Genomic DNA, 12,633 nt, shown 5'->3' on the forward strand with positions numbered 1-12,633 from the left:
GCATAGCTTTGTTCCCGTGCTGAGTTAGCCTTGAACAAGGCCATTCCACTGTTTTAAGTTTCTGGGAAGATCTTAAAGTGTCTCACCCAGTTCCTCTCGGTTCCTGGGCAGGGCTGGTCTGTATCAAGACCAGGTGCTGCTTCTGGTCTCTCAGCAACCCATAGAGCTTACCTGGGGACCTGCCTATCCCCAAGGTATGCATGGTCCCCTACCAGCTGCAGGAGAGGAATGGATCCAGTACGAAGTGACCCTAACCACCTTGCTATAGATTTCATCCCCGAGTGTAGTGTGCCCCTGGGCATGGGAAGGAATGCCAGGAGCTCCCTCGTCCTGTTACCTTGGTGCCCTGACAATGAGCATCTCAGCATGGGAGGCCGTCTGAGGTTCAGGAAGACACAATTTGCTCCCTTCCACCTCCCTGCTGTGAAGCTGGGCACTGGGTGGCAGGACTGGATACAGCAGGGCCAGAGCTGTTTGCCAGGTGTTTCTCTGCATCAAATAGAGACCAAGTCAGAGCTGCAGGAGAGATCTTTGTTAACTCATATAGCCAGACTTAAAGCAGCCTTGGGACTTTTGGGACTTTAATTCACCTTGCCTAGCAGGTGCACCCTTAGGCTAGGAGCATACAGGGATTTCTTTGCCAATTGTTGGGAGGTGGGGATGGACTTCTGGCTGGTAGATTGGAGCTGCCTCCTAGGAGTCTGAGCCATTATCCAACCATGAAGACTTCACAGCTCAGAACCTTTCCATGGCTGCCGCCTAGGGCTATGTCCACAGCAAGACTTGAGCCGAGTTGCTCTTGGCAGGAACTCACTGGGTGTGTGGCATGGGGGAGGAGCACCGCTATCCTTCACTGAGAGTCTTTTGTCCGTGGTTTCTATTTAATTTGCAAGCCGGCCCCAAGAAGGTTTCCATCCCCCTACATCTGGGCGGGGGCTGGACTCTGTGGTCAGGGGGATGGGGGACAGAGGTCCATTGCTGCAGCACGTGTCCTTTGCCTGGGTAACACACGAGTCAGAGCCAGGGTGCAAGTTCAGACTAGGGCTGGGGGGCTGGTAGGAAACCAGCCTCCCGATGGGTGGAGGATGGCAGACCACCTTCGGATCTGCAACCCAAGCCATAATCTACAAAATGGAGGTGGCTGTGGTCTAGCTCCAGGGGTTTCACGGTCGTCTGCGGCGGACCCCTACCTCGGCCCCTTGCAGCCTCCGCTTTAAGAGGGCGGGCGGAGTCTCCCAAGGCCCGAGTCCTGCCGTGGGTGGAGTCCGCCAGACTCCGCCCCTGGGGCCGCGCGGGCGCATTGGTTGCACCAGGCGCGGGCGCTCGGTGGCACTTTGAACCGGGTGTCAGGAGGCTGGAACCGGAGTTGTGTTGCTGACCCGGGTTGGGCCAGGTCGCTGCTGCTCTGGCCATGGCCGAAGCACGGGCATCTCGCTGGTACTTTGGGGGATTGGCCTCCTGCGGGGCCGCCTGCTGCACGCACCCGCTGGACCTCCTCAAGGTGAGCCTGAGTTTCAAGGCCGAGCGTGCGCGTGAGCCCAAGGCGCCGGGGACTGTCCCCGCCTGGCGCCCACAGGACGCCTGCTGCGGCCGCCGCTTCACTGCGCACCCGGTAATTACCGCCACGCTGGCCTGAGCCCTGCTCTGCGCCGTCGGGCTTGGGCCTGCGGGCGCCACTACGCACGTTTCCCAGTAGGCAGCGGTGGAAAAGTCCCCGGGGACCCTCTGCAGATGGGTCTCTCGGGGGACAGGCGACGGGGACATCCCCGCTCCTCAGCTTACCAGCTGGTTCTCCCCCCATCTTTAACAGATGGCTGTCTGTCCCGCCTCTGCGCTCCGAGCCATTCCTCGGCGGCAAACATTCGACAACTCTGGTTAAAAGTTGAGGGTAGAGTTGCAGGGGACACAGGTGTTGGAACATAAAGACCAGCCTGGTCCCAGCAGCAGAGCTCCCCTGCCTGCTTAGCACCACCTACGGTGCGGGGCAAAGGGAGGACGATGGTGGTGGTGCCGTGACCTCGGTCATCTGCTTCCGCCTGAACGGGTGCTACGCTAGGATCAGCACGCCCCCAGGTGAGCGACGAGACCCGGCATTCACCGGGCTCAGCACAAGAAACAAGGAGGCAGAGTTCCGGGCTAGCCTGGTCTACAGAGCGACTTCCAGGACGGGCCAGGGCTACACAGAGAGATCTTGTCTCGAACCTTACGCCCCTCAAAGGAAAAAAAAACAAAAATGAGACACGTGGGTTTGTGGGATTTTTGTCTTTTTTTTTTTTTTTCCGTTTAAAAATAGACGCTTATAGAGCAAACTAAGACAGCACTCTTCCTGTTCCCCAGGGCCAGGGAAGGCCCCGGGGAATTTTTTCCCTGACTCTTTGTTTATTCAGAGAACAAAGATTTGAACCCCTCTACCCAGGGGGCTCTGACTGCCGTTTTCCTGAAGCCCCAAGTTGGACTGGCCTCTGAGGTTTGAGCTGATGATCTAGTCTCAGTGTCTGCCACTTGAGACTTCCCCGCCAGTCTCTGCCTGGGACCCTGCTTCCTAAGAAAGGCTGTTGCTTTCTTTCTTTTCTTTCTTTTCTTTCTTTCTTTCTTTCTTTCTTTCTTTCTTTCTTTCTTTCTTTCTTTCTTTCTTTCTTTCTTTCTTTCTTTCTTTCTTTCTTTCTTGTTTGTAGCCCAGGCTTGCCTTGAACTTGTTATACAGCCAAAACTGGCTCTGGATTCCCGTTCCTCCTTCCTCTACCTTCCAAGTGCAGGGATTTCAAACATGTATTATCACCCTCAGCTTTTCTGATTAGTAAGAATGCTGGCTACTGGGTACAAGGGAGGATTGGAACGTCACTTGTCCTGGGAGTGGCGCACACAGGTCCAGCTCCTGGGCACTGCCACTGCAGGTTCGTGTAATAGCAAGAGTACTGATTACTATGGGAGCGACTTCTTGAGGATATTTTCCTTTCCTGGCTGTGCCTGTACCTGCAGCCCTCTCCATGGGGGTCAGGCTCAGTGGGTGCAGTAGGCCTGGGCCCTGAAGGCCTCTCAAGCCTCCTGGCATGGCCTGTGACATAAAATTCCCTGGTGGTTGTTTATTGTCCAAGCTCCGCTGCTTCTCAGCCCCGCCCCCACTCAGGTGTTCCCTGGGAAGAATGGTGCCTGGAGGATCAAGAAAAGCTGCCATGGAAGCCGGACACCCTTGCTGGACCCGCACCAGTAGACAGGCAGTGCCTAGCCACAGAGGAGGCAGTGGTCAGGATGTTCCAACAAAGATTGCTCACAGAGACCATTGGAAAACTTGTGTGCAAAGACAGGATCTTACTGTACTTGAGACTGTCCTCAAACTCAGCATCCTCCTGCCTCAGTCACTTGAATAGTTAGAGCCACGTACCTGAGTTACTGTGCCAACTTTAAAGCTTGTTTTGGAGTTCCTTCGTGTGTGCCCTTTGCCCTGACTTGGTCCCCTCATACACAGGGGCAATTGCCCTCAGAGCCACCACTCCCTGGATAGGTGGCTTAAATCCTCTCTCTGTCCCTCTTGACCCACATACTGCAGGGTGACACCCCTGTTGCCGAAAACCAAGCCCCCTCTGTTCGCACCATATTAGCTGTTTTCCTGCGTGAGTGTGACCATGCCTGAGCCTCACTTGGCTGTGACCAGACTTTGGGAACTGACACACAAATGCTCAGGACCGGGTCTCCTGAGCCTGAACGCAGGCCACCAATAAGGGGGTGGGAGTGAGGCAAGGCCCTGAGAATGTTAACTGTTGTCACTATTATCACTACACAATGAAAGGGAACCATTGCAGGCCTGGGACCAGCCTTAGACCCTGTGGAGCCTCTCTATTGCCCCCGTCTTAGTTTCCTCACCTCAGCCGGGCGGTGGTGGCGCTCGCCTTTAATCCCAGCACTCGGGAGGCAGAGGCAGGCGGATCTCTGTGAGTTCGAGACCAGCCTGGTCCACAAGAGCTAGTTCCAGGACAGGCTCCAAAGCTACAGAGAAACCCTGTCTGGAAAAACCGAAACAAAGTTTCCTCCCGTCTAGGCCTGCGTACTGACTGCCCAGACCACAGCCTGTGGACCTGGAAATGACTAATCCTTGAAATTACCTATGGAGGTGTAGGCAGCCGTCTCATTGCAATTTTGTTTCTACCAACTTGTGGCCAGGTCAGAGCTCCGCTCTGTGGGAACATGACTGTACCCTCCCTGCCTGTCCGCAGGTGCACCTACAGACGCAGCAGGAGGTGAAGCTACGCATGACGGGAATGGCGCTGCAGGTGATCCGAACCGATGGCATCCTGGCGCTCTACAACGGCCTGAGCGCCTCGCTGTGTAGGCAGGTGTGTGCACATGTCTTGGCTCGCTGTCAGCTTCCTAGGTCTTGGCACCAGCCTCTCAGGTCCTGCTTCTGGGCTCAGTCCTGTGAAGGAGCCCTAAGGAGCTCCAGCTGCTTTCTCTTCCCCTTCAGGTTTATTACAGAAGAGACAAGGGTGGGTATGGGGCAGGGGTCTGCCTTCCACTTTCAGATGGGAAAACTGAAGCTAAAGACAGCTGGGGACAGCACCTCTGGCTTGTGAATTGGCTTGGCTGCTTGCAAGCTGAGTGACCTTAGAACAGCCACTTGGTATCCAAGGCCCATGGGGCGATGGCTGGGCTCGGGGGAGTGCCCAGTCCTCTGAGCCAGGCCCCCTCCCCAGATGACCTACTCCCTGACTCGGTTCGCCATCTACGAGACCATGCGGGACTACATGACCAAGGATAGCCAGGGACCTCTCCCATTCTACAGCAAGGTGTTGCTGGGCGGCATCAGTGGTGAGTACTGGGTAGTCGGGGCAAGGGCCAGGCAGAGGCAGGGCAAGGGCCGGGCAGAGGCCCAGGACACAGGGAACCATCACATAGTGGCCTTGATGTTTCTATCACCACAGGTTTAACTGGAGGCTTCGTGGGGACCCCAGCAGATTTGGTCAATGTCAGGTTTGTGCCTCTCGTCCCCCAGGGTCACGGGCTTCCTTGTCCCCCATGCAGTCTCTGAGCCTGGGTTTGTGGTGGAACCGAGTCCCGTGATCCTACCCAGAACTCGGGTAGGCGGTCCTGCACTGTTGACCCTGGTCAGTGAGCTGACCTGGGCCCTAGGGGCTCACCCATCCCCACCTGTTCTTTTTTTTTTTCTTTTTTTTTTTTTTTTTGGTTTTTTTTTCGAGACAGGGTTTCTCTGTGGTTTTGGAGCCTGTCCTGGAACTAGCTCTTGTAGACCAGGCTGGTCTCGAACTCACAGAGATCCGCCTGTCTCTGCCTCCCGAGTGCTGGGATTAAAGGCGTGCGCCACCACCGCCCGGCCCACCTGTTCTTCTGTTGTTTCAGGATGCAGAATGACATGAAGCTGCCCCTGAACCAGCGGCGCAAGTGAGTGGGAGACCGGCTTTGTCCCAGTCAGGGAGGGTAGGACCCCTGCGTAGCTCTGCTCTGACTTAACCAGGACTCCCATACTGCACGTGGGTTTTATGAAAAGGGGAGCTGGTGGCTTTAGATAACATGCTACCCTGGGGTCACTAAGGGGTGTCCCTTGGTCCCTCTAAGGCCTTTAGGTTCTTTCTTATGGGAAGAATCTCACTAGGCTGAGGGCCAGTCCCCATACCTGCCTTCTGGAATTCGCTGACACCAGGACTGTCGTCTAGGGCTGGGCCTCTTTGTAGCTGAGGATAGCCCAAATCAGATATCTAAGTGCAGGGCCACCCAAGCCTCAAAGCTCATGGAGAGAACTGCTTACAGCCAGGAGGCCTGGGTAGAAGTGGCTTCTTGTTGGTTCCCCCTTGGGTTCTCCAGCCCAGAGGGTGGGTGTTAATCTGTCCTAGAAGCCACAGCAAGCCTGGGATCCTGTGGGGAAGTGGAACCTCCATCCGAGGAACAGCAGAGCAGACCACCAAAGCTTTGCCCACAGGCAGAACAAGCTTGAGCCCATAGGGGTCACTTCCTGAGCTTTCCCTGGGAGAGGCTTGCAGGCTTGTGAAATACCCCCATTGAGTATGACGCCACGCCAGAGTCCTGTGTCCCACAGTGGCTTTTCTGGCGTCTAATCCTGCAAGACATGTGGTAAATCTCACTGACCTGTCTTTACCACTGACAGCTACTCTCATGCCCTGGATGGTCTGTACCGTGTGGCCCGCGAAGGTGAGAGGAGAGGACGTTTACATTGTTGTAAATGTGTATGGATTCGAATACATGTTTACATGTGTACTCACTGTGCCTGAGCTGGTGGGCTTGGGGTGGAAAAGCAGCCTGTGGGGGGACAGGCAGGGTGGGGAATGAAGTGTCATATAGGGGTTGATGTCGCCCCTCGATTCCTCCTGCAGAAGGCCTGAGGAAGCTCTTCTCCGGAGCAACCATGGCATCCAGCCGCGGGGCCCTCGTCACTGTGGGCCAGGTGGGTTCCTGTGCAGAACGGGGCTTGCGGACAATATCTCTGACCTCTGTCGTCAGAGACCACAGAACACAGCAGCGGGCACTGGGGGACGGGGAGGTGCCCGCTATCCTGGGGAGGGGTGGGCAGCCTGCATCTGACCCTCACCTGCATGTCCAGGTGTGGTGATGGAGTCCCTGGGGACTCTGTCGGCTCTCCCTGGGTCTGGGAGCTCATCTTTAGCTATACTGTCCCTGTTCCTCCCTGCAGCTGTCCTGCTATGACCAGGCCAAGCAGCTGGTCCTCAGCACTGGGTACCTATCTGACAACATTTTCACCCACTTCGTCTCCAGCTTCATTGCGGTAAGTGCCCCAGCGTGGTCGGAGGAGGCTGAGGGTGGGTGGAGCGAGCCTGGTGCAGCCTCTCTGAGACCACCTTTGGGAACCAAGTTCACAGGTTAGCCCAGGCTGGGATAATTCCTGTTCCCCTCTCCTGGTTACTCAGGTCTTGGCAGCACTGGGTCACTCGGGGATGGGGCAAAGGGCTTTTTTAAAGGTATCCTGTGGGCAGTGAGGGCTTGGGGGTGCCTGCAGGCCCGTTGGTGACAAGTTCCCTCCCGCAGGGTGGGTGTGCGACATTTCTGTGCCAGCCCCTGGATGTGCTAAAGACACGCTTGATGAACTCCAAGGGCGAATATCAGGTAATGACTGGCGGCAGGCTCCAGGGCTGGCCGGAGCTCCTGCCATCTACCGCCATTCTCTGGAGCCAGGACCCTCTCAGCTTCAGCCCTGATGGGAACCCAGAGACAAGGCTGTTGTCCCCTGTTCCCTTCTAGATGCTCAACTCTGGGTAGCACTTGCCTCGGGGTGGGGCTGTACTTTCCCAAGCTGTTTTCCCTTGGTGTCTCCTTTAGATTTCTTCACCAGTTAACAGGGAAGCTTTTCACGCGGTAGGTAGATCTGGCCCGTGTGTGGCCGGCTCTTTGGCAGCCCGTCAGTGTGGCCTATGTGACTTTTACTCTTCTGTCCCATTGACGTCACAGCCTGAGCTGCTCTCATCTTGGCCCCTGTCACATTCCTGGGAGCCCTCAGAGCCACCATGCCCTCCTCCAGCCTGGAGAATTAACCTGTGCGTTTGAGTGACCTTCACTGTCTCTGTAGGGTGTCTTCCACTGCGCCATGGAGACCGCAAAGCTCGGACCGCAGGCCTTTTTCAAGGTGGGCTGGGGCAGTGGGGCTGAGCTGTGGGGGAGCAACTGGGCCAGGTCTCCCTGGACCTGATGTTGCCACTGCCACTGTCCTCACCCAGGGCCTCTTTCCTGCCGGCATCCGCCTCATCCCTCACACCGTGCTCACCTTCCTGTTCCTGGAGCAGCTCCGGAAGCACTTTGGCATCAGGGTGCCAACCTGACATCACCAGAGACACCTAGGCCACGCTCAGTCACTGTGCTGAGCTCCTTGGAAGAGTGGGAGGGGAGGGGGCGCCCCTTCCTGGCCTGGGCCCGTGCTGTATCCCCAGCAGGCTTCTGTTCCTCCCACCCTTGGGCTGGCTAGGCCTCCGACCCTGCCTAGGCCAGGGTTTAATTCAGTGGCCTTTGTCCCTTCCTTAGGCCCACTGGGGTGGAACCTCTGCCCTCCTTGCTTCCAGACTCTCCCCGTACAGGGCTTTTGCCCTGTATCCGCCCCATGATTCATTCAGGAGGTCTGGCTCAGGCTGGCATTGCTGTCCCCGCCTCCCTGGCCGCTCTGCTGCCCTACCCTGCAAGCAGGAGGAAGCTGACCGCTTCCCAATCCCAGCTGGCCCTCTGTACACTGAGCAGAACCTAGGCGGTGTGGCAGGGTGCGGACCGTGGCAGCTTAGCACGCAGACACTTTGGTCATGAGAGGGATCGTCGTGTAGTCTTCTTGAAGGCAGTACCTTCAGGAGAGGAAGCCACAGCGAGAATCGCCACAGATGCCATGACAGTAGAGTCCAGAGAAGGTGCCGGGGGTTCCCATGGGCACCTGCTGCCTGCAGCCTTGGCTGCCTTGATGGTCAGTTTTGTTGAGCCCTCCCACTCAGCAGCTACAACCCTCGTCAGGAACTGGCTGTGCTCCTCGCTGTGCCCTCCCATGCCTGGGGATGGGGGGAGTGCTGGTTGAGCAGGAGCCATGACGGCTCGTATGTTCCCTCCAGGATTTGTCTTCCTATTAAATGGCAGTCACCCCTCACCACCCCTCCAGGCTTCAGCCTGGTTTCCCCAGATGGGGTTGGGGTCATCCTGAGGTTGTGCTCGCTTTTTGCCCATTTCTCCCTCTCAGTCCCTTGGGCATTGGGTCCTCACCCAGGAGGTGGCAGTGGGCCCAGGGACACCCCTCTTCGGGATCTAATAAACCAAGTGGCCTGGGAGACCTTCGTGTCTTCCCTACACGCCCCTCGCCTACTCCAGGGTGCCAGCTGTTCTCTGAGTTCTCTTGCTGTTTAGCACAAAGCATCTACCAGATCAGGGTCTCCTTCTACCAGGGGGAGAGCCTATGGGAAGATCGGTAGGAGGGGAGAAAGGGTTGCCTTAACCAACAGTAGTAGGGGCCTCTGGAGTCAGTTCCCATGCTGTCGTCAGTCACTGACCAGCAAGCCCAGAATAACTGGGGATGCCCTGGGTCCACAGAGAGGAATCAGACTGGAGCCAGGAGTATTCTAGGTGTATAAGCAGGAGCAAGATGCCAGCTAGGAATGCCAGGCCGCAGTTCTGAATGTCCCAAAGCCACTCTCAGTAAAGCAGGTGCTTGCATTAGAAGAAATCCAGTGGAGCCATAGCCCAGGTACTGTCGTATCATAGGTATAAACACTGAATTGGACACCCCTGAAAACACTAAGTTTGCCAAAGCTACAATTGTAATTTGTTACCCCTGAAAAGTGTAACGTGAGCTGGAAACATAATGATACATAGTAGTCTCGGAACTCCAGGTACCGGATAACTCGACTGTGAGGGTTTCAGTCTCTACGGGGCTGGAGATCTGACCCTGGGCTTTATACCTAAGTAAACCCTGATTGAGCAGCATCCCCAGCCTTGCGTAGGTGCCTCCAACAGGAGGGGCTGCAGCCCTATCTGGTCTCCAACAAGTTATCCTCCTGCCTCAGCCTCCCAATTACAAAGATGACAATTGTGGACAGGTTCAGTGTCAGAATTAGGTTTGTGCAGGGTGGCTCATGCCTGCAGTTCCTGCACCAAGGGCTCCAGGTTCTGGCTGCTGACTGAGGTCCTGACTCAGGGTGGGATGAGCTTGTACGTGGTACCATAAGGTCCAACCCTAAAGCCAGGGGAGAAAACTAGGGTCCCACCTGTTGATCACAAAGCCATTACGTCCTCATGGGCAGGCTAGGCAATCCTGCCTTCGAGGGAGACGTAGGAGTCACAGATAAGCAGGACATTTAGCTTAGAAGCCCGCTCTCGTTCTCCAGAAGGGCTGTTTCTCCAGACCCCAACCAAGAACTCGCCTAAACCAGAAACCACTGACTGTTCATGCTCTTTAGATTTGGAGCCCAGAACAGGTCATATCCGTGGGACCCAGGCCTCTGGGAAAACCGATACACACCTAACCTCCCTCACAATCAGCCTTGCTCAGCAAAGCCTCCCTGGAGGCAAGAAAGTACCCAGTCTGGTTTAGTGGGGTTAGGCCTGGCAATAGGCCCTGCAGGGCAGGGTGCAATAAGCCGATCCTATTGCATTGGCAAGCTCCAGGTAGGTCTAAAGAGACGCTGTCTCCAGAGGGTGGAGAGAGGAAGATTCTGAACACTGACCTCTAAACACGCACACGTGGGCAAGTGCACCCTCACAAACTGTAAATGGCGCCATGAAAGCTGCCCTCGTTAGCAGCTTACAGACCCACAGGCAAGATGTCAGATACACGGCTGGAGAGATGGCTCACGTCAGGTGGCTCTGATTCCAGGGGTTCCGGTACCTTCTGGTCTCGGACCAGCACACATGTGAAAAGCAACACGTTCACACTGACGTCAGGTATAATCAGCATTAATGGAAGCAGGTGAAAAGCTGTCCCGCTCCTCTGGGGCCTGACACAGCAAGTAGCTGGTCACACTTTGCTGTTGGTCGAGACTGTCAAAGGAAGAAACAGAAAGATTGCGTTCTACTGGGGAGGCAGGAGTCCGCCCCCTTCTTACCAGTGGTCACTCTTGTTTTTGGTTGGTCTGGAGTTGGAGTGGAAACAACAATTAAGGAAGTTGAAATGAATGGTTTTTCTGTTGGGGTCTGCGGCTTCTTGTGGAGTAGTGTCTCACTGTCCTCGCTTGCTCTCTCCTGATGCTGGGGGTGGGACCTCTAGCCTAATGTGTGGCAAACCCAGCCTACCCCTAGGCTGTACTCCAACACTCTTTTGTTTTAAGATTTATTTATCTATTTTTGTTTTTTTCAAGACAGGGTTTCTCTGTGTAGCCCTGACTCTCCTGGAACTCTGTAGACCAGGCTGGCCTCAAACTCACAAAGATCCGCCTGTCTCTGCTTCCTGGGTTCTGGGATTTAAAATGTGCACCACCACTGTCCAGCTTTAACTGATTCTTTAAAAGTTAAAAAAAAAAAATGTTTCTCTTGACTTCCAGGCAGAGTTCCAGTATAGCCAGAACTGTTACACAGAGAAACACTGTCTCAAAAAACAAAAATTAGCCCTTGTCAGCTAATTCTGGGCAAGAGTGGGGCCACCAGGATCCCCAGCTTCTGACGCTCCAGCCTTCCTGGAATTGTTTATCAATAAAGATTTTATTATTGTTTTAGTGTTCTTTTTTGTTTTTGAAACCAGGGCTTGCTATGTGTGTAGCCCTGGCTGGCCTCAAAAAACTATCAAGCCTTTGGTCTCAACCTGCGAAGCTCTGATGCTTCAGGCTGCCAAGCCCAGTTCTGTTACTTTTCTAGTTTGGTTTTGTTTTCTTTGAAACAAGGTATCTGTCTTAGGGTTTGTATTGTTCTGATGAAACACCATGACCAAAAGCAATTTAGGTTTAATTTGGCTTGTACTTCCTAAGTCAGGACAGGAACTCAAGCAGGGCAGGCACTTGGAGGAAGGAGCAGATGTAGGGGCGGTAGAGGCCATGGCTTGCTCAACCTGCTTTCTTCTTTTTTTCTTTCTTTCTTTTTTTTTTTTTTTTTTTTTTTGGTTTTTCGAGACAGGGTTTCTCTGTGGTTTTGGAGCCTGTCCTGGAACTTAAATTTATTTTCAACCAGTCTTGATGGCGTGTGCCTTTAATTCCAGGAGTTGGGGGACAAAGGCAAGTGGATCTTTGAGTTTGAGGGAGGCCAGCCTTCAAATTTACTTGTTTTGGGCTGGAGAGATGGCTCAGAGGTTAAGAGCATTGCCTACTCTTCCAAAGGTCCTGAGTTCAATCCCAGCAACCACATGGTGGACCACAACCATCTGTAATGGGGTCTGGTGCCCTCTTCTGGCCTGCAGACATACACACAGACAGAATATTGTATACATAATAAATAAATAAATATTTTAAAAAATTTACTTGTTTTTATTTATATGTACGTGTGTATCTTTTTTTTTTTTTTTTTTTGGTTTTTCGAGACAGGGTTTCTCTGCAGCTTTGGAGCCTGTCCTGGAACTAGCTCTTGTAGACCAGGCTGGCCTCAAACTCACAGAGATCCGCCTGCCTCTGCCTCCCGAGTGCTGGGATTAAAGGCGTGTGCCACCACCGCCCAGCAACGTGTGTATCTTTGTGTGTGAGAGCATACATGTATGCAGTTCCTGCAGAAGCAAAATGAGAGTATTGGGTTCCTGCGGAGCGAGCTGCCTGATAATGGAACTGGGGTTCTCTGCAAGAGCAGCTGTACTGTTAACTGTTGTGACCGACGATCCTCCAAGCCAAAAAGCTACTGTCTTAGGGAATTCAGCTGTGTCTCCACTGTGTGAAAAGATCCCAACTAGGCTTGTTGACATTTACACCCACAGGGGGCTGGGGGGGGTCATGAGACCCTCATCCCAGCAGCCAGCTCCCTGGCATCTGTTGTATACCATGATACCTTGGTTACCTGAGGCCTCCCTCCCTGCAAAATATATAGACCAGGGGAGACTAGAGGAGAGAGAGCTCATCTGTAGCTATGGGGAACCCCCACCCCTGCTGCATGGCCTGTCGAGAGGGAGGGCGCCCACACTCCCATTAGTGACCCTTAGCTCATTATACTCATCAAGGAAGACCAATAAACTCATTGATCCCTCAGAGTGAACTTTGACAGAATTGTCCCTGGTTTGTG

The 12,633-nt window shown here is 54.3% G+C and overlaps 1 protein-coding gene across 1 annotated transcript; it reads left to right on the forward strand.

Annotated features, from left to right (window-relative positions):
• Positions 1 to 1,272: 1,272 nt before the first annotated feature.
• Slc25a10 (solute carrier family 25 member 10) lies at positions 1,273 to 7,914 on the forward strand. The gene is made up of 11 exons (XM_057776536.1): positions 1,273 to 1,501; positions 4,212 to 4,331; positions 4,689 to 4,803; positions 4,917 to 4,965; positions 5,353 to 5,394; positions 6,116 to 6,159; positions 6,342 to 6,412; positions 6,659 to 6,751; positions 7,012 to 7,089; positions 7,550 to 7,606; positions 7,698 to 7,914. Exons 1-11 carry the CDS (start codon positions 1,412 to 1,414, stop codon positions 7,797 to 7,799), a joined length of 861 nt encoding a protein of 286 aa, XP_057632519.1. The 5' UTR covers positions 1,273 to 1,411; the 3' UTR covers positions 7,800 to 7,914.
• The last annotated feature ends 4,719 nt before the right edge of the window (positions 7,915 to 12,633 follow it).

This window comes from Chionomys nivalis, chromosome 7 (assembly GCF_950005125.1).
Source record: "Chionomys nivalis chromosome 7, mChiNiv1.1, whole genome shotgun sequence".
In the NCBI taxonomy this organism is placed as follows: domain Eukaryota; kingdom Metazoa; phylum Chordata; class Mammalia; order Rodentia; family Cricetidae; genus Chionomys; species Chionomys nivalis.

Coding starts and splice junctions, on each gene's coding strand:
- Slc25a10 (XM_057776536.1), top strand. CDS start 1,412: ATGGCCGAAGCACGGGCATCTCGCTGGTACTTTGGGGGATTGGCCTCC. Junction 4,966..5,352: donor GCAGATTTGGTCAATGTCAG/GTTTGTGCCTCT, acceptor CTGTTGTTTCAG/GATGCAGAATGACATGAAGC. Junction 6,413..6,658: donor CCCTCGTCACTGTGGGCCAG/GTGGGTTCCTGT, acceptor TCCTCCCTGCAG/CTGTCCTGCTATGACCAGGC.